Source organism: Poecilia reticulata, chromosome 2 (assembly GCF_904066995.2).
Source record: "Poecilia reticulata chromosome 2, P_reticulata-male-v2, whole genome shotgun sequence".
Taxonomy (NCBI): Eukaryota; Metazoa; Chordata; class Actinopteri; order Cyprinodontiformes; family Poeciliidae; genus Poecilia; species Poecilia reticulata.
The window spans coordinates 10,645,901-10,667,037 of record NC_088831.1 but is presented as its reverse complement, the minus strand read 5'-3'; the positions used below and the strand labels follow the sequence as shown (position 1 = coordinate 10,667,037).

Below are 21,137 nucleotides of genomic sequence, written 5' to 3'. Positions count from 1 at the left end.
CCGGCTTCAGCAGCGGCCAATTAAAAATGCTTTTCTCCCACTGTTGACGTTGATTTATGCGGCTGTAGGAAGAAGGCACTCATGCTTTTCTCCTTTTAGCTTTTTCTTTTTCCACTCAGATGTCTTCTAGCTTCTTTTTTCCCCTCGTTCCTGGTCTGACACGCACACACACACACACACACACACACACACACGCACACACACACACACACACACACACACACACACACACACACACACACACACACACACACACACACACACACACACCTATACAGGTCCCGGTGAATTGTAAGGACAATTTTTCCAAACCAGACACAGTGGTGAATTATGGGAGCACCCCTTTCCACTTGCTCTACAGACCGGCTGAATGTGTCAAAAAATCTTTAATGAGCCACTCAACAAAGATCTCAGTTAAAATTGTGTTTACACACTACACAACTCTAAATATAATGACCTGACTTTATGCAACATTAACAGGACATCGGTAATTAGATAGATAAGCCACACCCCCTGCATAACAATACATTATAAGTACCAATGAGAATTGCAAGGACATTTAAAATAAGTCTTCAAAGAATGTCCCTAAAATATACTAAAGTACCCAAATGAGCATCAAATGGATTAATTCGCACCCTGCAATAATGTTAGTGTTCATTTGTCATGAACACAGGCACGGACTACAAAAATCTCAGTCCAAATATGAAAAAAATAATAACCAATTAGAAATATGGTCAGCAATATAGTGCTTGTTCACTACCAATGGGGTAATGTTTAGATCTATACAAATTAAAACATATTATGGAATAAACAAATGACATTGTCTTTTGCAATTTTTATTTTTTGGAGCAAACCAAAACACAGGATCCTTATCAAGCTTAGTTTTTCAAAACAGTTTGACTTTAGTCAATAATGAACTTAAACCCAAGTTCTTCTAGATACCACACAATACACATGACTCAAACAAAACAAAAAAATCTTACTTCAAAACAAAAAAATCTTATTCAGAAGCAAACAAATCTTTCTTTGAAGCAGGTTTTAAGAACACTATTCTATTCAAATATTAATCCTGAAGCCCTTTCAAATTAAGGTACAATGCTCTACAAAGCATTGTGCCTCATTTCAACTAAAGGTGAAGCTCAACTTAAAAGAAAAAAAACTAATTGTGATACCTTTAAGAAAACATTACTAGAACAATATTTGCCTTTTTCAACAACCTGAAAAATCAATCTTCTGAATTACTTTGACAATGATTAAGAGTTCAAGTTTAGTTGAGTCTCTTCACACATCAATCTTGGACCAACTTAGAAATCAGAGCACATTATAGAAAACTACTCCAAAACAAACAAGCAAACAAACCAAAAAAGGTGAAGGTTAAAAACAAAACACCTTTTCCATTAAATGTTACTTTTAGCAGTACATACTCTCTAATACAATGAGCCGTTTATACTCACTTAAGAGTTGAACTTCTGGGTTTTTACTTTTAAAACAAAAGAATGCTTGAAAGTTCTTAAGGTTTTGTTTAGAGCATCTTGGCTCAAGATTTATCTGACATTTTTAGCTTTTCCTTTTCTCTTTTTTTTGGACACACCACGATTTCTAACAAAGTCTCTTATGTTTTGAATTGAGCGGTTTATTAAAGCAGGATGTTCTGCCTGTTGACACTGTTGAATTTCAACAAAACTTGCCAGCTTCCCACTGTCAATGTGTTTCTGAAAATGTTTCAACACAGCTGCAATTTCTTTAGGAGACCAGGGCCGTTTTTGATGTCTCTGAGGATGGTGCTTTTCAGGATAATCTACAAACAAGAGAGACAATTTTACTTTTTAAAATATAAATCATATGTAGGAGTCTGCTATAAAAGTATGCTTGTGACAAAGTTTTACATTCCAGTTCCAGTTTGTGTTCGTTACCCTTTGACAATTGGATTTCTCAACGTGCATTTAGTCATGACATGAATCAAATACTGTATGTATCCACCTACAATTTTTCTCCCATATTTTATTATTAAATTGATTACCAAGTTGTGATACACTGCATTTTTTACACTTAGAAATCATGAATCTACAACCCTGGCATGTCAAATATAAACTTTTATACTACACTGCAAGCTTTATGACCTGTTATAGAACCAGGACATGCTTGTCATGATTCATATTCTGTCCTGTCCATTCTGTGTTTAAGAAGTTTATTACTTGATCATAATCAGCAACTAACTTTGTAAGATTGTTTCAACCTTATTTGTTAAAAATTGCACAGACCCAACCCCTTCTTTGCATGTTTCTTACTGGGCTTTTTAAAGCTCAGGATAATACTCAATTCTTGTAATATGTTATGATGAGCCCTAAGTCAGTATCTCTAAACCATACCACTAAGTAAAGAGCCATCATGGATAGGAAGACAGTCATACCATCTTGGGGTTCTGAGGGTTTTTCAGTTGGTGGTGCAATAATCTCCTTTCCCTTTCCTACAATACATTAGTAATACTTCAGGCCAACAAAATAATAGATACAAAATTTCAAATCAGTTACAAAATGTCCAATGAAAGGTTAATTGAAATAAGTCATACCAGAAGAGGTCCCAGGTAATTCAACAGGAGATTGAGGTTTTCTGCAACCTGTCAAATTAGAGATGCAAAACAAGTTGTCTGCTATATTAGTCTTAACTGCACAGAAACCTAACCTTTAGCCAAAATTAAAGAACATTATTATATTGTGCAATGATTACTATGTTAAGTTATTGAAACTAAATTATTAACTGGGAGGTGGGGGGACGATTGTTAAGGCAGTCATATCTTCTACTTTTTCCGAAGGCTTCTCAGCAGATGGCATAGAGGATGTTCTCCCTAGAATATAGAATAAACACTTCAACAATGTTGTCAAGGAGGGTAAAGAAAAACCTGAAGAAATGGCAAAATCTTGTAGCAATGAGTAATCAAAATTTAAATTAAAACAAGGTACCTTGTGATGTCTCTTCTCCTAAACCATCTGTAACTGGGTAAGTAAACAGAACACACCTGAATGTCTAATTTTAAAAACATGTAATATTACATCAGGCATGACAATTGATATTCATACCACCAGAAGATTCATTAGATTCTTGATTTGTAGAGCATTGTGTATCATTTACAAGTGCGGATTGGTCACAATCAACTTCACTTTGTCCACTTTCAGCGTCAGTCAGTTCCAACTCATCTAAAAAAGAAAAATTAAAACCAGTTCAGTAACAAATAAAAACGCTAATCCAAACAAGAACATAGAATTTTGAAAAGTACCTTCAATTTCAATCTCATCCAGCGTTTTGCCTTGCACATTTGCCAAGGTCCCTCTTTCCATTGCCAGAAGCAATTTAGAAATTTTTGCCAGTTGAGTCGTAGCCTCTGGTAGCCTGTAATACTCTCTATGAACACGTATATCATGTCCCAGAAAGTCTGCAACTTGGTCCAGTTCGTGATTTCTTAGGTTTAACACTTGGGACAATGTTGCAACATGCTTGCGAAGTTGTGTTGATCTTAAAAGTTCAGGGTTTTGGGCACCACTGTCATTTGCATAAACCCTAAGACAGTCTTGTCCTCTGTAAGGGGTAGGACAGTTGGGTCTAGCAAAAAGAAAGGTGTTTTTGTCTGGCACTCCACACTCCCTTCTTCTGCTAATGAGCTGGCTGATGGCTTCAACCATGTCTGGTGATAAAAGCACAGCAACTTTTCGTCCCTTTTTCCCCTTTATTTCAACCCTGCTGAAATGGGCACAAAGTTGTCGTTCAAACTCTGTAAGACCAACTGCAACATCTTTATGCAAGGGAGTGGTGTCCCTCTCTAGAAAGGCAGACAGCTGCATTTTAGAAACCTCTCCACCTCGTCTTCGGTTGAACAAAATGATTTTAGCCAATGTAGTTCTGCACAGTTCCCTATAGGCTTGTGGTGACGGATCACTTTTCAAAGTCTCAGATGCTAAATTTGCAACCTTTTCCAAATGCTGGTGAAGACGCTGAACATCCTCAGTGAAAGGAAGCGTGGAAGGCTTGTTAAAGCGCTTATCACTCAAGGTTGTTAAAGCTGTGTGGGAGACAAGTTCTGACCACTTTGATAAATAAAGTGTTTTGAAAGCCTGACATGACTTTTTAAGCTCATCATTCCCTGATACTAAAGCTGTGCAGCATATAAGGTCACTGATCTTGTGCAACGAGTGTCCTAATTTCAGAGCAAGGCTAGGAGTTTTATATGAATGACTATCTTCATCAAAGCCAGAAACTCTCTTGACTGCTTGAACAAGTACATGGAAGTTTGAGGGCCTGACAGCATCTTCAATGTTGTATATAGAAAACTCATTCCGCAGGATTAGCAGAAGCCTTCCAACTTCACGAATCTTTTGTCGAATATATTCATGCTTGGAGGGATCTTGACCATGTTTATTGAAAAATGATTGTGCAAGCTGTAGAATGTAAAAGTCACTTCGCACTGCAGCAGAAACTTCATCATCTTTCATCACTGTTAGGAGCTTAAAAACACCTTGGGATATTTGCTGACATAGTCCAGAATCCACCATTGAGGCCAAGCTCAAAACCCTTTTTGGTCCTGTCTCATCAGTTGTTCTTGGTTTGGATGTACATTTACTAGCATGCCGCCAAAGGTGATTCCGAAGGTACAATCCCTGGCAAAACATGCAGTGAACATACTGGTTTATGTTATACTTCAGCTTGGGTTTACGTTTAATTTTTAGCAGTCCACTGCCACTTTTGTAAACCTCTTTATTGTGAGTAGAGTTCCCCTTATTTCGCAACTGTCCAAGTATTTTTTTCCGCAGTTTTGAGGCTTTTGGTTGTGCCAAAGCTTGAGCGACTTCAGCATTCGTCTTCTCATGGACTTTTAAGTGTCGAGCAATCTTAGACTGGGGCTTGCCACAAATAAAGCAGTAGTTTTTTGTATCTCTTGATGATGATATACTTGTAGACTGGATGCTTTCAACAGCTTCAGATCTGGGGAGTGGCTCCACAGATCTTCCTTCAGTTTGAACGTCAAGAGGTTTTTTATTTTCAGAAGACCTTTTCATCTGTTTCTGAACAACCTTTTTGGCACTGTCTGCACTTTCAGAAATAAGACCTTCAGCCAAGTCATTCTCTGCACCATCACTCTTTTGACAGTCTGGCAAAGGTGCAATGAAACAAGGATCAAGAATAGTCTTTTTGAAATAATTTGAATCATCTATTGAGAGTTCCACGGAACTATCTGAGTAACTGGCAGAGTCAGGTATGTATTCTTTGTCTGAAACATCATCAGCTGAAGATGATTTGTCCGAAACCTTAACAAGAAAGATATTGTTTAAGTATTGCTCTTTTAAAAAGTACCAAAAAGAGAACTAAAGACATTTACCCATGAAGATGGTGAAAAATCAGTCCTCTGGATCTTTTCATAGCAGATGTTGTGCCATATTGAAGAACAGTCTAAAAAGAGGGTGTGAGTAAAGTTAAGGTTTTTATGGTCATATTTATTAAACAGAAAGTTCCTTGTATAAAAGCAGTCATAATTTAAATATTTTCACAAGTAGTAGAGATAACATCTATCATTCCAATAGGTAAAACTAATCACAAACATTACATTTTTGATCATCCATTACATCTGAATAACAAGATCTATACATGTTAAACTTTAAGAGTCATTTAGAAATCCAATCCTAATCCACTTTGGATATACTAAAGGAGTAATAACCACACAAGGTAAACTCACCTTTACATTTCAGACCATTCCACTTGAGGGCTACAAAAGGTCCCAAGCAATGTGTGCATTTTTCAATGCTTGAAAATGAGGAGTGCAGTAAAACATGGTTGCATTTCTGTAGAAAAAACATTGCATCATTATAAAAGTAAGAGCACAATTCTGATGTAAAAAGGTTTTAATTTCAGAAAATGAATGTTAAGGGATGCCTTTCATTTGTAAAAGAAATCACTGAAAGCGTTCAGTGATAATTTTGTAGGCAGCTTCCAGGAATGTGAAAAAACACAAACTATGCAATTATGGGAGTCTTGTTCCCTGGCTTTGGTAACCTTGTGTAAAAAGCTACGGTTAAGCTAGACAAACTGCCAAGAAAAGATGAAGAAACAATTTAATGAAGGCTCCAAAAAAATTACACTACGGGTTATCGACACACAGTCCTCAAAATACTGTCCCCTAACAAAAACAAGAATTGCTGGGACTGTGTCTACGCTCTCAAAAGCAAATATCCACTAAAATGCCTGTCAGACAAATTACAAATATATCCAAGTCGGACAGCTGTTCACCTGTGGATCGACAGGTGAGGATAGTGATGCCATCGGTTCTTCACCTACAGTTCTGTCAGAGTCAGCAGAAACCTGTGGATAAGACAGCAAACGAGTCATTAAAATTAATTTAAAACTCACACCAAGGTAGAACACTGTAGAGTGTTCTACCTATAGAGCTATGGCAAAGCTAGATAAGTTGTTTGGCAATAGTATTTTAAGCAAGGTCCTAGTGATTGCCAATATTACTCTTCGGGTCATTTATACACAGTCCTCATAATGCTGTGCCCTGAGAGGAACAAGCATTGCTGGGACTGCGTCTACTCTCTAGAAAACACATGTCCACTAAAATACCTGTTAGACAAATTACAAAGATTTCCAAGTTGGACGGCTGCTCACCTGTGGTTCAAGAGGCGGGGATAGTGATCCCATCAGTTCTTCACCTACAGTTCTGTCAGGGTGAGCAGAAACCTGTGGAGAAGACAGCAAAAGAGTCATTAAGATTAATTTAATATTGACTTCACGTTAGAACACTATAGAGTAACACTGTATAAAGAGCTATGGAAAGCTAGACAAGTTGTTTGGCAATAATATTTAAAACAAAGTCCCAATGATTGCCAACAATATTACTCTTTGGGTCATCTATACACAGTCCACATAATGCTGTGCCCTCATAGGAACAAGCATTCCTGGGACTGTGTCTACGCTCTCAAAAACCAATGTCCACTAAAATACCTGTCAGACAAATTTCAAAGATTTCCAAGTCAGAGGGCTGTTCACCTGTGGTTCAAGAGATGAGGACAGTGATCCCATTGCTTCTTCACCTACAGTTTTGTCACATTGAGCAGAAACCTGTGAGGAAGACAGCAAACAAGTCATTAAGATTATTTTATTATTGACTTCAAGTTAGAACACTATAGAGAGACAGTGTATATAGAGCTATGGCAAAGCTAGATAAGTTGTTTGGCAATAGTATTTTAAGCAAGGTCCTAGTGATTGCCAACAATATTACTCTTCGGGTCATTTATACACAGTCCTCATAATGCTGTCCCCTGACAGGAAGAAGCATTGCTGGGACTGTGTCTACTCTCTCAAAAACCCATGTCCACTAAAATACCTGTCAGACAAATTACAAAGATTTCCAAGTCGGACAGCTGTTCACCTGTGGTTCAAGAGATGAGGACAGTGTTCCCATCGGTTCTTCACCTACAGTTCTGTCAGAGTGAGCAGAAACCTGTGGAGGAGACAGCAAACGAGTCATTAAGATTAATTTAAAACTCACACCAAGGTAGAACACTTTTGAGTAACACTGTATATATAGCTATGGCAAAGCTAAATAAGTTGTTTGGCAATAGTATTTTAAGCAAGGTCCTAGTGATTGCCAACAATATTACTCTTCGGGTCATTTATACATAGTCCTCATAATGCTTTGCCCTGACAGGAACAAGCATTGCTGGGACTGCATCTACTCTCTCAAAAACACATGTCCACTAACATACCTGTCAGACAAATTTCAAAGATTTCCAAGTCGGACAGCTGTTCACCTGTGGTTCAAGAGATGAGGACAGTAATCCCATCAGTTCTTCACCTACAGTTTTGTCAGGGTGAGCAGAAACCTGTGGAGAAGACAGCAAACGAGTCATCAAGAATAATTTAATATTGACTTCAAGTTAGAACACTATAGAGTAACACTGTATAAAGAGCTATGGAAAGCTAGGAAAGTTGTTTGGCAATAGAATTTTAAGCAAGGTCCTTGTGATTGCCAACAATATTACTCTATGAGTCATCTATACACAGTCCTCATAATGTGTCCCCTGACAAGAACAAGCAATGCTGGGACTGTGTCTACACTCTCAGAAACTCATGTCCACTAAAATACCTGTCAGAAAAATTACAAAGATTTCCAAGTCGGACAGCTGTTCACCTTTGGTTCAAGAGATGAGGACAGTGATCCCATCGGTTCTTCACCTGCAGTTCTGTCAGGGTGAGCAGAAAACTGTTGAGAAGACAGCAAACAAGTCATTAAGATTATTTTAATATTGACTTCAAGTTAGAACACTATAGAGAGACAATGTATAAAGAGCTATGGAAAGCCAGGAATGTTGTTTGGCAATAGTATTTTAAGCAAGGTCCTAGTGATTGCCAACAATATTACTCTATGGGTCATCTATACACAGTCCTCATAATGTGTCCCCTGACAAGAACAAGCAATGCTGGGACTGTCTCTACACTCTCAGAAACTCATGTCCACTAAAATACCTGTCAGACAAATTACAAAGATTTCCAAGTCGGACAGCTGTTCACCTGTGGTTCAAGAGATGAAGGCAGTGATCCCATCGGTTCTTCACCTGCAGTTCTGTCAGGGTGAGCAGAAACCTGTGGAGAAGACAGCAAACGAGTCATTAAGATTATTTTAATATTGACTTCAAGTTACAACACTATAGAGTAACACTGTCTAAAGAGCTATGGAAAGCCAGGAATGTTGTTTGGCAATAGTATTTTAAGCAAGGTCCTAGTGATTGCCAACAATATTACTCTTCGGGTCATCTATACACAGTCCTCATAATGCTGTCCCCTGACAGGAACAAGCATTGCTGGGACTGTGTCTACTCTCTCAAAAACCCATGTCCACTAAAATACCTGTCAGACAAATTACAAAGATTTCCAAGTCGGACAGCTGTTCACCTGTGGTTCAAGAGATGAGGACAGTGATCCCATCGGTTCTTCACCTACAGTTCTGTCAGGGTGAGCAGAAACCTGTGGAGAAGACAGCAAACGAGTCATTAAGATTATTTTAATATTGACTTCAAGTTACAACACTATAGAGTAACACTGTCTAAAGAGCTATGGAAAGCTAGGAATGTTGTTTGGCAATAGTATTTTAAGCAAGGTCCTAGTGATTGCCAACAATATTACTCTTCGGGTCATCTATACACAGTGCTCATAATGCTGTCCCCTGACAGGAACAAGCATTGCTGGGACTGTGTCTACTCTCTCAAAAACCCATGTCCACTAAAATACCTGTCAGACAAATTGCAAAGATTTCCAAGTCGGACAGCTGTTCACCTGTGGTTCAAGAGATGAGGACAGTGATCCCATTAGTTCTTCACCTGCAGTTCTATCAGGGTGAGCAGAAACCTGTGGAGAAGAAAGGAAACGAGTCATTAAGATTAATTTAATATTGACTTCACGTCAGAACACTATAGAGTAACACTGTATATAGAGCTATGGCAAAGCTTGATAAGTTGTTTGTCAATAGTATTTTAAGCAAGGTCCTAGTCATTGCCAATAATATTACTCTTCGGGTCATCTATACACAGTCCTCATAATGCTGTCCCCTGACAGGAACAAGCATTGCTGGGACTGTGTCTATGCTCTCAAAAACCCATGTCCACTAAAATACCTGTCAGACAAATTACTAAGATTTCCAAGTCGGACAGCTGTTCACCTTTGGTTCAAGAGATGAGGACAGTGATCCCATCGGTTCTTCACCTGCAGTTCTGTCAGGGTGAGCAGAAACCTGTGGAGAAGACAGCAAACGAGTCATTAAGATTAATTTAATATTGACTTCACGTCAGAACACTATAGAGTAACACTGTATATAGAGCTATGGCAAAGCTTGATAAGTTGTTTGTCAATAGTATTTTAAGCAAGGACCTAGTCATTGCCAATAATATTACTCTTCGGGTCATCTATACACAGTCCTTATAATGCTGTCCCCTGACAGGAACAAGCATTGCTGGGACTGTGTCTATGCTCTCAAAAACCCATGTCCACTAAAATACCTGTCAGACAAATTACTAAGATTTCCAAGTCGGACAGCTGTTCACCTGTGGTTCTAGAGATGAGGACAGTGATCCCATCAGTTCTTCACCTACAGTTTTGTCAGGGTGAGCAGAAACCTGTGGAGAAGACAGCAAACGAGTCATCAAGAATAATTTAATATTGACTTCAAGTTAGAACACTATAGAGTAACACTGTATAAAGAGCTATGGAAAGCTAGGAAAGTTGTTTGGCAATAGAATTTTAAGCAAGGTCCTTGTGATTGCCAACAATATTACTCTATGAGTCATCTATACACAGTCCTCATAATGTGTCCCCTGACAAGAACAAGCAATGCTGGGACTGTGTCTACACTCTCAGAAACTCATGTCCACTAAAATACCTGTCAGAAAAATTACAAAGATTTCCAAGTCGGACAGCTGTTCACCTTTGGTTCAAGAGATGAGGACAGTGATCCCATCGGTTCTTCACCTGCAGTTCTGTCAGGGTGAGCAGAAAACTGTTGAGAAGACAGCAAACAAGTCATTAAGATTATTTTAATATTGACTTCAAGTTAGAACACTATAGAGAGACAATGTATAAAGAGCTATGGAAAGCCAGGAATGTTGTTTGGCAATAGTATTTTAAGCAAGGTCCTAGTGATTGCCAACAATATTACTCTATGGGTCATCTATACACAGTCCTCATAATGTGTCCCCTGACAAGAACAAGCAATGCTGGGACTGTCTCTACACTCTCAGAAACTCATGTCCACTAAAATACCTGTCAGACAAATTACAAAGATTTCCAAGTCGGACAGCTGTTCACCTGTGGTTCAAGAGATGAAGGCAGTGATCCCATCGGTTCTTCACCTGCAGTTCTGTCAGGGTGAGCAGAAACCTGTGGAGAAGACAGCAAACGAGTCATTAAGATTATTTTAATATTGACTTCAAGTTACAACACTATAGAGTAACACTGTCTAAAGAGCTATGGAAAGCCAGGAATGTTGTTTGGCAATAGTATTTTAAGCAAGGTCCTAGTGATTGCCAACAATATTACTCTTCGGGTCATCTATACACAGTCCTCATAATGCTGTCCCCTGACAGGAACAAGCATTGCTGGGACTGTGTCTACTCTCTCAAAAACCCATGTCCACTAAAATACCTGTCAGACAAATTACAAAGATTTCCAAGTCGGACAGCTGTTCACCTGTGGTTCAAGAGATGAGGACAGTGATCCCATCGGTTCTTCACCTACAGTTCTGTCAGGGTGAGCAGAAACCTGTGGAGAAGACAGCAAACGAGTCATTAAGATTATTTTAATATTGACTTCAAGTTACAACACTATAGAGTAACACTGTCTAAAGAGCTATGGAAAGCTAGGAATGTTGTTTGGCAATAGTATTTTAAGCAAGGTCCTAGTGATTGCCAACAATATTACTCTTCGGGTCATCTATACACAGTGCTCATAATGCTGTCCCCTGACAGGAACAAGCATTGCTGGGACTGTGTCTACTCTCTCAAAAACCCATGTCCACTAAAATACCTGTCAGACAAATTGCAAAGATTTCCAAGTCGGACAGCTGTTCACCTGTGGTTCAAGAGATGAGGACAGTGATCCCATTAGTTCTTCACCTGCAGTTCTATCAGGGTGAGCAGAAACCTGTGGAGAAGAAAGGAAACGAGTCATTAAGATTAATTTAATATTGACTTCACGTCAGAACACTATAGAGTAACACTGTATATAGAGCTATGGCAAAGCTTGATAAGTTGTTTGTCAATAGTATTTTAAGCAAGGTCCTAGTCATTGCCAATAATATTACTCTTCGGGTCATCTATACACAGTCCTCATAATGCTGTCCCCTGACAGGAACAAGCATTGCTGGGACTGTGTCTATGCTCTCAAAAACCCATGTCCACTAAAATACCTGTCAGACAAATTACTAAGATTTCCAAGTCGGACAGCTGTTCACCTTTGGTTCAAGAGATGAGGACAGTGATCCCATCGGTTCTTCACCTGCAGTTCTGTCAGGGTGAGCAGAAACCTGTGGAGAAGACAGCAAACGAGTCATTAAGATTAATTTAATATTGACTTCACGTCAGAACACTATAGAGTAACACTGTATATAGAGCTATGGCAAAGCTTGATAAGTTGTTTGTCAATAGTATTTTAAGCAAGGACCTAGTCATTGCCAATAATATTACTCTTCGGGTCATCTATACACAGTCCTTATAATGCTGTCCCCTGACAGGAACAAGCATTGCTGGGACTGTGTCTATGCTCTCAAAAACCCATGTCCACTAAAATACCTGCCAGACAAATTACTAAGATTTCCAAGTCGGACAGCTGTTCACCTGTGGTTCTAGAGATGAGGACAGTGATCCCATCGGTTCTTCACCTACAGTTCTGTCAGGGTGAGCAGAAAACTGTGGAGAAGACAGCAAACGAGTCATTAAGATTATTTTAATATTGACTTCAAGTTAGAACACTATAGAGAAACAATGTATAAAGAGCTATGGTAAAGCTAGGAAAGTTGTTTGGCAATAGTCTTTTAAGCAAGGTCTTAGGGATTGCCAAAAATATTACTCTATGGGTCATCTATACACAGTCCTCATAATGTGTCCCCTGACAAGAACAAGCAATGCTGGGACTGTGTCTACACTCTCAGAAACTCATGTCCACTAAAATACCTGTCAGAAAAATTACAAAGATTTCCAAGTCGGACAGCTGTTCACCTTTGGTTCAAGAGATGAGGACAGTGATCCCATCGGTTCTTCACCTGCAGTTCTGTCAGGGTGAGCAGAAACCTGTTGAGAAGACAGCAAACGAGTCATTAAGATTAATTTAATATTGACTTCACGTCAGAACACTATAGAGTAACACTGTATATAGAGCTATGGCAAAGCTTGATAAGTTGTTTGTCAATAGTATTTTAAGCAAGGTCCTAGTCATTGCCAATAATATTACTCTTCGGGTCATCTATACACAGTCCTCATAATGCTGTCCCCTGACAGGAACAAGCATTGCTGGGACTGTGTCTATGCTCTCAAAAACCCATGTCCACTAAAATACCTGTCAGACAAATTACTAAGATTTCCAAGTCGGACAGCTGTTCACCTGTGGTTCAAGAGATGAAGGCAGTGATCCCATCGGTTCTTCACCTGCAGTTCTGTCAGGGTGAGCAGAAACCTGTGGAGAAGACAGCAAACGAGTCATTAAGATTATTTTAATATTGACTTGAAGTTACAACACTATAGAGAGACAATGTATAAAGAGCTATGATAAAGCTAGGAAAGTTGTTTGGCAATAGTATTTTAAGCAAGGTCCAAGTGATTGCCAACAATATTACTCTATGGGTCATCTATACACAGTCCTCATAATGTGTCCCCTGACAAGAACAAGCAATGCTGGGACTGTCTCTACACTCTCAGAAACTCATGTCCACTAAAATACCTGTCAGACAAATTACAAAGATTTCCAAGTCGGTCAGCTGTTCACCTGTGGTTCAAGAGATGAAGGCAGTGATCCCATCGGTTCTTCACCTGCAGTTCTGTCTGGGTGAGCAGAAACCTGTGGAGAAGACAGAAAATGAGTCATTAAGATTATTTTAATATTGACTTCAAGTTACAACACTATAGAGAGACAATGTATAAAGAGCTATGATAAAGCTAGGAAAGTTGTTTGGCAATAGTATTTTAAGCAAGGTCCTAATGATTGCCAACAATATTACTCTTCGGGTCATCTATACACAGTCCTCATTATGCTGTGCCCTGACAGGAACAAGCATTGCTGGGACTGTGTCTATGCTCTCAAAAACCCATGTCCACTAAAATACCTGTCAGACAAATTACTAATATTTCCAAGTCGGACAGCTGTTCACCTGTGGTTCTAGAGATGAGGACAGAGATCCCATCGGTTCTTCACCTACAGTGCTGTCAGGATGAGCAGAAAACTGTGGAGAAGACAGCAAACGAGTCATTAAGATTATTTTAATATTGACTTCAAGTTAGAACACTATAGAGAGAAATGTATAAAGAGCTATGGTAAAGCTAGGAAAGTTGTTTGGCAATAGTATTTTAAGCAAGGTCCTAGTGATTGCCAACAATATTACTCTTCGGGTCATCTATACACAGTCCTCATAATGCTGTCCCCTGACAGGAACAAGCATTGCTGGGACTGTGTCTACTCTCTCAAAAACCCATGTCCACTAAAATACCTGTCAGACAAATTGCAAAGATTTCCAAGTCGGACGGCTGCTCACCTTTGGTTCAAGAGATGAGGATAGTGATCCCATCGGTTCTTCACCTACAGTTCTGTCAGGGTGGGCAGAAAACTGTGGAGAAGACAGCAAACGAGTCATTAAGATTAATTTAATATTGACTTCACGTTAGAACACTATAGAGAGACACTGTCTAAAGAGCTATTGTAAAGCTAGGAAAGTTGTTTGGCAATAGTATTTTAAGCAAGGTCCTAGTGATTGCCAATTAACTCCAATATAGAGCTATGTATATAGAGCTATGGAAAGCTAGACAAGTTGTTTCGCAATAATATTTAAAACAAAGTCCCAATGATTGCCACCAATATTACTTTTTGGGTCATCTATACACAGTCCTCATAATGCTGTGCCCCGACAGGAACAAGCATTTCTGGGACTGTGTCTACAGTCTCAAAAACCCATGTCCACTAAAATAAACTGTCAGAAAAATGTTTAAGATTTCCTAGAAGGAATAGCTGTTCACCTGTGGTTCAAGAGACGAGGACAGTGATCCCATCGGTTCTTCACCTGCAGTTTTGTCACAGTGAGCAGAAACCTGTGGAGAAGACACCAAACGAATCATTAAGATTAATTTAATATTAACTTCAAGAAAGAGTAACACTGTATACAGAGCTAGGGCAATGCTAGGTAAGCCAACTGGCCAAAGTATTTTAAGAAAGGCCATAGTGACAGAAAACATTATTACTTATCGGGTTATTTATACACAATCTTAGTCCTGTGCCTTGTCAGGAATAACCATTGCTGGGACTGTGTCAAGCAGACACCTTAGGAGTAGACCGCAAACAGACTGTGTAGATTGTGTCTACACTTAATAAATTGTATTTTGGTAAAATGTTATTGACTGTCAAATGGCTTTCAGAAATTCTAGTTATTTACCTTCACTCTCCATGGCCACTCAGCGTTTCCATAGTTGTAGGTAATCTCTTCCCCTGGATTTATATCCTTAATTGCAAAGAGACAGAGATGAGGCTTGCCATTCACTGTTATTGTCTTCATTTTGCTGTTAGGGCTCAAATGGTCGTCATTAACCAGTCTTCCCAAAGATCCATCCTCTCTCGCTGCATCAACACTGAAACAAGAAGAAAAATCTAAATGGCCAAGGATGACAGGATATAAAACAGTGTGCATATAATTCTGGGAGGATTACAAGTATTTACAAACTAATAATAGAAGGCATTAAATATTTCAAGGATTGAAACTTAATTTTTATAATTTCTTTTAGTCATTTTTAAATATTACATACCACAACTTTTTTCCATTATGACGAAACTCAAACATGAAGACCTTCATAGCATCATGATAGATTTTTACCCGTCTCTCATACTCTTCTCTGTTTATGACATCACCTCGATATTCCAACAAGAAGGCTCCTGTCTGAAAGTGGCATGTACTAAATACTCCTCGACCTGTTAGACCAGATAAAATGTCATTTTCAGCCCACAGTAACAAAAATCATAAAAATTATGGCTTGTCTGCTTACCCTTCAAAGAGTTTATGTATTGCACATCAAAACCATCTTTGTCCAGACTCAGACTCACAAAATGAGCTGCTTCATCCTTTGGTTTTATTTTTAATCTCTGTGGCCTCATTGTTGTGTACATCCAGTGAAAAAAAGTCTATGGTGATCAAGAGAAGATAAAAGTAACATGTTTTAATGATAGACTGAAAAAAATCTGTTTATTATCATCATCAAATTTTAAACAGAACAGCAGCTAAACAACCACAATGGCCATTTGCTAAATTAAATTATGATTTAATTTAGCAAATATAAACTAAGAACTCCTGCACAATATGTTCATATATTCTTTCTAAGTCAGAGCAGCAAGCAGTAACTTACACTGTTAAGAAGATATTCCAGATGTTTACACCGTCTAGTTGTATCACTGCCCTTTAGGTTTTGTTCCACCAAAACCAAATCAAATTATTGTATTACTTCCTCAGTATACCACTGTTTCAGCACAGCTGATGTCATTCACTCAGATCAGCTGTGCCACAATAAGGAAATGCCTAAAACGGTGTTCTCAAACTGCATTCCTCAAGGGCCAAAGTTCTGTAACTTTTAGATGTGCAACTTGTCCTATATTTTTATACTACATGGTGAAATATCCTCACTAGCATGTAATCAAGCTGTACTGTGCTTATATTGGAGACAGGTATGCTAAAAAAGAGAGATATCTAAAAGTTGCAGGAAAATAAGTACAGGACAGGAATGTACAGGACAGTGGGTTCTTAGTACCACGGTTGACAATAAGGATTTTGTAAAAATACAAAAAATATAAATTTAAGATATAAACTAACACAATTCAAATGGATAAAGAAAATAAAGAATAAATAGCTCCAACAGTGTTCTTACCACAATCATGGAAATTAACATAGGACTGCACTTCTCTTAACCTCAGTTGCAGCTGATGTTTCATATTTGTTTAACTTACCCAACAAAATAGCCTACAAAATATTTAGAAAGCACTAGTTAAGAAGGAAAACATCAAAAAGGTTTAAATCACACCATGTGAAACTGTTGAATGATCTGGGTATTTAAACTTTCTTTTGAAAAAACGTCTGGTAATATTTATGTATTTATTTATTTTTACATTAACTGCACCATAACTTGCAAAAAAAAAGATATTAATTATTAGCTTTGCACTGTGAATTATTGTTTTATAATGAAACTATTCTAATGAAACGAAAATGTAAAACGGTAGACAAGGTTAGCTGCACATGCTTACATCATAACTGAAGTGAGCAGCCATTAATTAGCCCATGTTGCCGTTTTTGCTTTAGTTGGCACAGAGTCAGTTTTAACACAAATGTAACATTCTAATTCCTGTTTTAAAATGGTCATTCCATTTAACACATGGCGTGTTTAAACCTTGTTCTAAGTGGTCACCTGTTCTCAACACAAGCTAGCTTTTGCTCATTAGCGGTGCCTTAATTAGGAAGTGCTGCATGAAAATATATGTCGGTCACATTGCAAATATCGGTAAAACTTTGCCAACCTTGCTTATGTTCAAATCACTTTAAGAAAGACTTACCTACATACTTCTCCACGTCCGTTCGAGTTGCACCGCAGTATAATTGTACATTCCTCGCAGAGAGCGCAACATCAGTCTTGGGAGGAAAATGACAGGTGGGGAGGTGTTAAGGTTCCACCCCTTTTCCTCTCTCCAATTAGGTGTTCTTTGATGAACAAATCATTCACTAGGTTTTGTGATAGATTAATTATTTATCCACTACCTTAGACCTTTATGAAAGTGATTTCCAAGATCAGGGGTATTCAATTCATGATATCTTAGCAATATTTTATGATGCCAAGGTCTGAAGAAAAAAAAATTATATATATATATAAACTTAAAATTTAGTAGCTGGGTAGTTTTTTCAGCGTCTGCATGCCTTGATTTGCTTTTCAAATTAAATGAATTATGTCATTCAAGTACTTTTTGACAATATTTATTGTCATGGAACAGGGAGCTGAATATGCATGTTTAATTTGTCATGTTTGATCTCTCATTCACTGAGTAAAAGTAGGATGTCAAGTCAAAAGAAGAACCTAAGTAAAACAAGAAAACTGCATGTTCACAAGTGAATGACCTCAGAAAAAAACAAATTGAAGAAAGCTTGATTTATGTTTTTGTTTACCATCTGGACTTAAACTATTTAAAGATGAACAGATTTAATAACTGAACAGTTTTAGACTTAATTCACTTATTTCTTTTGCTTTCGGTGACAGAAGTGAGCGCTTGCTTGTCATGCCAGAATTTTAACATGTGCTTGAATGATGTCAGAACCAGTCTCATGCATGTGTGGATGTGCTCATTGGTGAGCCAGGAACAATATTTGTTTTTTATAATATTCATTGTGGAGAAAGCTGGCTCACGGTTGTGTGTGAAACCAAACATAATTAAGATTTGCAGGGCTACTTACCTCAGAGATGTGTAAGCTTTGAGGACAGTAGCCCTTTGGAGCCAGAAAGTGCAAGGATCAGTCCTTACAGATTCTTCCTTCAGGGATAAATCTGCTTAGATTGTAAAAGCTGTGCCAGTAAATCAGACAGTGCTCAACAAGATGTAAGGTTGTTATTTTTGTTTTGGTATCAGTTTTGGGTCTGCATGAGACATAATTTTCGTCTAGATGCAGACCAGGGTCCGCCTATTAGTGACCTCTGGTGTGTATCTTGATCTCATTGAGTCTTTATTCAGTTAAATTAAAAAATAATTTGCTTATTCAAAAGGAAATTAAATGTTGACGTAACTAATTTAAGGAGTTATGAAAGATTATGACCAAGAAAGATCTCCTGTAGCAATCCGTTTTACAACCAATCTGAAGAAACGTCTGGCTGAAGAGATTTGGATTTGAAATAAAAGGATGGTCAGCATTGTCTAAAACGTTTTGTGGATTTTATGCAAAATCCCTCTGTGGATCATTATCTTCAGAATTTTGACAGTCATCCCCAGCCACAGCCTCTTGTCCATCTCTGATACATCCCACAATTGCAGAGTCATTCGAGTATTTTCATAGGTGACAGAAGTCCAACTTATGCTGGAAACATGACGTGTACTGAGTGAAAAGGAATGGTGAGAGTACAGTGCCCTGTGGAGCTCCTGTGTTGCTGACCACCAGGTTAGACACACAGTCCTTCAGTCTCACAAACTGTGGTCTGTTTGTGAGGTAGTCATAGATTCAGTTGATTGTTGAGGGCTCCATCTGTGTCTTCTGGAGTTTCTCACAGAGCAGATCAGGCTGAATTGTGTTAAATGCACTTGAGAAATCAAAGGACATGATCATCAAAGTGCTGCCTGCTTTGTCCAGATGACAGTGGGTTTGATAAAGGTGTATGGTGGCATCATCAATTCCGACTCCATGGCAATAAGCAGGTAAAACAGACTATTTCTAGATGAACCTCTCAACCTTGCACACCTGCTCAGGTTTCTTCCCCACCAGAGAGGTGACATTCCACATCCCAAGAGCCAGCTTCTGTAGCCAGGGGTCAGATTCTCAGTTCTCCTCTATCAAAAGAGGAACACTGGAGTAACCATAGGGTACTTGGTTACCTTCTTGACTAAGGCCCTTCTCTCCTGACTCTTCCTGACTAAGGCCCTCTCAATTTAGACAACCAACAAGCTCTATAGAGTTGTTCCAAACTGATTCCATTTATGAATGAAGGAGGCCACTGAGCTCATTGGGGACTTCAAAACAACATAATTTTTAATATCGTTCCCCAGATGTTTGCCTCAAAACAATGCTGTCTCTGAGGTCTACAGACATTGTATTTGATTTCATGCTTGGTGTTTGCATACAAACATTGTCCATTTTGGGACTTTACAAAGACAGGTGTGTGCCTTTCCAGATCTAATCAAATCAACAGAATTCATTACAGGTGGACTCTATTTAAGTTGTAGAACTTAATCTCTGCAATTATCAGTAAACATACCTCTATTTTGAGCTTCATGATAAAGGCTGTGAATACTTTGTAAATGTAATTTGTTAGTAATTCTGTTTTTAGTTTGCAAAAATCACACTTTCACACATCATGTCATAATAGGACATTTGTGTTATCAATCTTGAGGAAAGGGATTAATACAATTTGGAAAAAAAGTTATAACAGCCAAACATGGAAGAAGTGAAGCATGTGAATACTTTCCAGATTCACTGTATATATGGATAAAAAGGTGTTATCCAGAGAGGTTCACATAACTTCTTACAAGTCTAAGTCTCTTCTTAGTAAAATTAACATTTTCTCCTTAAATCTGCAACCTCTAGTGAGTTGCATCACTGTAGGTTAGGATTTGGTTGGGTAAGGTTTGTCCATACACCTAAACTATTACATTTGCATCTGATAATTATCTTCCAGTCTCCCAATATTTATTAACAGCTATCTTTTAATCATTCAACATTTAATTTACAATCCAAAAATATGCTATGGTCAGTGATGCCATATCATTAGGCCACTGACATTTTTAGTCTCGATATTATTAATCCTCTGTCATCCTTCAGTATACTATTAAAACCATAGATTAAAGATTAACTTTGTTGAAATGAATCACCCAACAGCGAGCTACAGATTTGTACCTCTAAAATAATCAGTGTTTTAATTTAGCCAGATTTGCATTCAATAAAGTAGTATTTTTTTAGGAGAATTGTTATCCAACACACATTTCTCCCGCAAAAACCTTCATTACAGGGACCCCCCTATGCTGGCCAATCAGCGTGTCTAAAAACATACACGTGTGTGAATTATTCATGAGCAAGTGCAATACCCAAAGTTACCAGCAGGGGCGCAATATCGATACACAGGTCATACACAAATGTCATGTAAATGTGAATTATTGGGACTTTGCCTGATTTTTGGAATTTAACCCTTTGGCATGCATTGAAACCCCCTCCAATCATTTTTACGTTGCAAGAATTATGAGGACATCGACACTGTCCCACTAATTCAAAATGTCCCGTTAGTGTTGCGTGTATACAGGCGAAATGTCCTGTTAATTCACCTGTGCCAACACACACACACACACACACACACACACACACACACACACACACACACACACACACAGAGCAGCCAGCATTGCTAGATTGTCCTGATGACTTCACTTGAACTTGTGCTGATTCACACAGCCTGTTTGCTTCATTTTGGCTGATTCCCTCTCTGACACGCAGACAGAACCCGTCAACCTTTCTGCCTCGTTCCCACTCTTTCACCAGACAGCAGCGAAGAAAAAAAAGAAACGTCTACGGTCGTGTTTCTTGTTATTCTTAGATTCCCACAGTGTGATGACCTACGGCAGGGCCATTTTCAGCTCTCAGAAGCGTTTCTGTGGACTTTAATTGAGGAATAGTGGAGAACTGA

At 38.4% G+C, this 21,137-nt stretch overlaps 2 protein-coding genes across 15 annotated transcripts in view; one reads left to right on the top strand and one right to left on the bottom strand.

Annotated features, from left to right (window-relative positions):
- Positions 1–21,137, top strand: part of nbeal1 (neurobeachin-like 1) — a 55,896-nt gene that overhangs the window by 5,117 nt on the left and 29,642 nt on the right. The window lies entirely within an intron of this gene.
- On the bottom strand, positions 1,027–20,835 carry LOC103470821 (uncharacterized). 10 transcript variants are annotated; one of them, XM_081597215.1, is made up of 35 exons: positions 17,323–20,835; positions 15,771–15,906; positions 15,534–15,696; positions 15,167–15,359; positions 14,754–14,825; positions 14,276–14,347; positions 13,895–13,966; positions 13,513–13,584; positions 13,132–13,203; positions 12,750–12,821; positions 12,369–12,440; positions 11,987–12,058; positions 11,605–11,676; positions 11,224–11,295; positions 10,843–10,914; positions 10,463–10,534; positions 9,701–9,772; positions 9,319–9,390; positions 8,938–9,009; positions 8,557–8,628; positions 8,177–8,248; positions 7,797–7,868; positions 7,415–7,486; positions 7,033–7,104; positions 6,652–6,723; positions 6,274–6,345; positions 5,723–5,828; positions 5,369–5,439; positions 3,275–5,297; positions 3,078–3,194; positions 2,961–2,993; positions 2,759–2,845; positions 2,570–2,617; positions 2,411–2,467; positions 1,027–1,798 (listed from the first exon to the last, which is right to left on the bottom strand). In XM_081597215.1, exons 2-35 carry the CDS (start codon positions 15,889–15,891, stop codon positions 1,545–1,547), a joined length of 4,857 nt encoding a protein of 1,618 aa, XP_081453341.1. In that variant the 5' UTR covers positions 15,892–15,906; positions 17,323–20,835; the 3' UTR covers positions 1,027–1,544. The 10 variants fall into 10 exon arrangements, 9 of the variants coding, with proteins under 9 accessions (XP_081453341.1, XP_081453346.1, XP_081453357.1 ...); XM_081597220.1 differs by lacking the exon at positions 2,411–2,467 and having other exon boundaries at positions 15,771–20,835; XM_081597231.1 differs by lacking the exon at positions 2,759–2,845 and having other exon boundaries at positions 15,771–20,835.